The following is a 2,434-nucleotide window of genomic DNA, read 5'->3' on the forward strand; positions in this document are numbered from 1 at the left end:
ATAGTTTACAATGAGGTGTTATAATCACAACAGCAAGAAAGTATGTACATGATCACCTTCTTTTACGAAACTTCATTGACTTTCATATATTTATATTGATATACATATATATACGTGTGTTTGGGTGCGTGTGTGTATATACATCTCTATATATAAAGATGATGCGTAGTCTAGACGGCGTTTTTAGATTTCATTATTCTCTTTAACCCGGGCAACGTCGGGTATTTCTGCTAGTTGTTAAATAAAATTTCATCAAACTATTTCTCTGTCCTTTATGACTTTATAAACTCCTTATCCTTTTCTCTTATATATTACTATATATTCTCTATGTTTTGTGAAATGACACTTTAAGGAGCTTTTTTCATGAGTACTACCATATTACTTGAAATCATGTGTTGTGACTTAAATTTAGATATACACATAAGTATATATACGTACATATATTTATATACACACATGTATGTAACCTATGTAATAGGCATACAAAAACAATTTAACTTTACTCTGTACATTGAAAATATGTCAAGCATTCTTAATTGGGTTCTTGTCAGCAGTGTTCACATCTTTTAATCAATCCAAGAGAAACAAGTAACCAATCTGTTTAGTTACACAACAAATCCAGTAACTTCAGAGAACTGGGGTAACTAATTTGCATACCATAAGTGTTTAACACTTAGTTTAATACCAGCAGTCAATATATATGTATGTTTGCTTATGTTATCTTTGTATGTGTATATATGCATATATACTTTTGCCTATGTGTGAGTGCATTTGTGCATACAATGTGTGTGTGTGTGTGTGTCTGTCTGTCCATCTATCTGTCCATCCATCCAAACAACACTTGCTAGCTAGATTGTGTGTTTGCATATGGGTATGTATGTCTGTCCGTCTGTCTGTCAACCTACCAAGCTATCCATCCTTCCATACACCAGCTAGCTAGTATGTGTTTGCATATGGGTAGGTGGGTGTGTATGTATGTATATACATGTATATATGTTTATGCATATGTGTATACACACATACACAAGTGAAAAAATTACAACGGAATCCAAATAATTGCTCTTCATAAGTTTGTGAAGAAAGACTAAGACAAGATAGATTTGTTTGTTCTATTGTAGATGACCTTCAAGTTTCGTTTGTGAAAGGTCTCTTTGATTTGTTGAATAACTTCATTAATGTTTGGTTCATTTCAGGCAATGTTACCGCCTATATACTGAAAGACAGTATAAAGATGAAATGCTGGTCACTTCAGTTCCAGAGATCCAAAGAACAAACTTGGCCAATGTTGTATTGCTTTTGAAATCCCTTGGGGTCCAAGATCTCTTGCAGTTTCATTTTATGGACCCACCTCCACAGGTAAGCTTAATTACACAATTATCGTTCCTCTGTGATTCTTACCTATCTTTTTCATTTTGTTTTCAGACAAGAAGTATTCTTGAGAATGTGGAATAAGAATACATACATAAATGTACAATATATCATCACCATTTAATGTCTCTGTTCCATGCTGGTATGGGTTGGACAGTTTGGCAAGGATCCAATGAGTGAAGGACTGTATTGACATAGTTTCTATGGCTGGGTGCCTTTCCCAATGCCAACTACTTTACAGTGTGTAGTGAATGCTTTTTTCATGTCACTGGCACTATTGAGGTCACCATGTTGCTCACAAGTCAACAAATCCATGGACGGAGGATGTTACCTCTGTATGCTTGATGGGGTTAAGATATGAAAGAAAAGGTTGGAGTAGAACAGGTTCTTGATGTGTGTACATACACACACACACACACACACACATGCACACACAAGGCGGTATCAAAAAGTTCCCAGACTAGTTCTGTAGCATGCCAACAGATGGCAGCACATGGTTGTGTGCACAGTGAGAGCTAGCAGTGTCCTTCATGAGGCAGTGAGCCATACCTGCTGTGTTTGGTTATAGGTCTGCTGTATCAAGGCTGCTTTGCAGCTATACAGCAAGAACAATGAAACATCACCTAAGAACTCTTTTGTTATTAACATACAACCATTCTTTTTGATAATTTATATTTAAAGTCTTGTTACATACATTGTATCTTATTTGTGTCTCTCTCTTTCCACAGGACAATATACTGAATTCTATGTATCAGCTGTGGATTCTTGGTGCTTTAGACAACACAGGCATGCTTACACCACTTGGCCGTCAAATGGTAGAATTTCCTTTAGATCCTGCCTTATCAAAAATGCTTATAATTTCAATGGAGATGGAATGTAGTGCTGAAATTCTTGTAAGTATTCAAATTACTTATTTATCTTTTATGCTGCTGTTGTTGATGTTGTTATTATTATTATTATTAAGGTGGCAAGCTGGACAAAATACTTTGCGATATTTTGTCCATCTTTATGTTCTGGGTTCAAATTCTGCTGAGGTCAAATTTACCTTTCATCCTTTCAGGGTCAA

The 2,434-nt window shown here is 35.5% G+C and overlaps 1 protein-coding gene across 1 annotated transcript in view; it reads left to right on the forward strand.

Moving 5' to 3' along the window:
• The window catches only part of LOC106878466 (pre-mRNA-splicing factor ATP-dependent RNA helicase PRP16), a 70,456-nt gene that overhangs the window by 29,595 nt on the left and 38,427 nt on the right, over nt 1-2,434 (forward strand). Inside the window, exons 18-19 of the mRNA XM_052974133.1 lie at nt 1,194-1,356; nt 2,097-2,261. Coding sequence (XP_052830093.1) covers nt 1,194-1,356; nt 2,097-2,261 — 328 coding nt within the window. The remainder of the gene's footprint in view (nt 1-1,193; nt 1,357-2,096; nt 2,262-2,434) is intronic.

This window comes from Octopus bimaculoides, chromosome 17 (genome assembly GCF_001194135.2).
Source record: "Octopus bimaculoides isolate UCB-OBI-ISO-001 chromosome 17, ASM119413v2, whole genome shotgun sequence".
NCBI classification, from domain to species: Eukaryota; Metazoa; Mollusca; class Cephalopoda; order Octopoda; family Octopodidae; genus Octopus; species Octopus bimaculoides.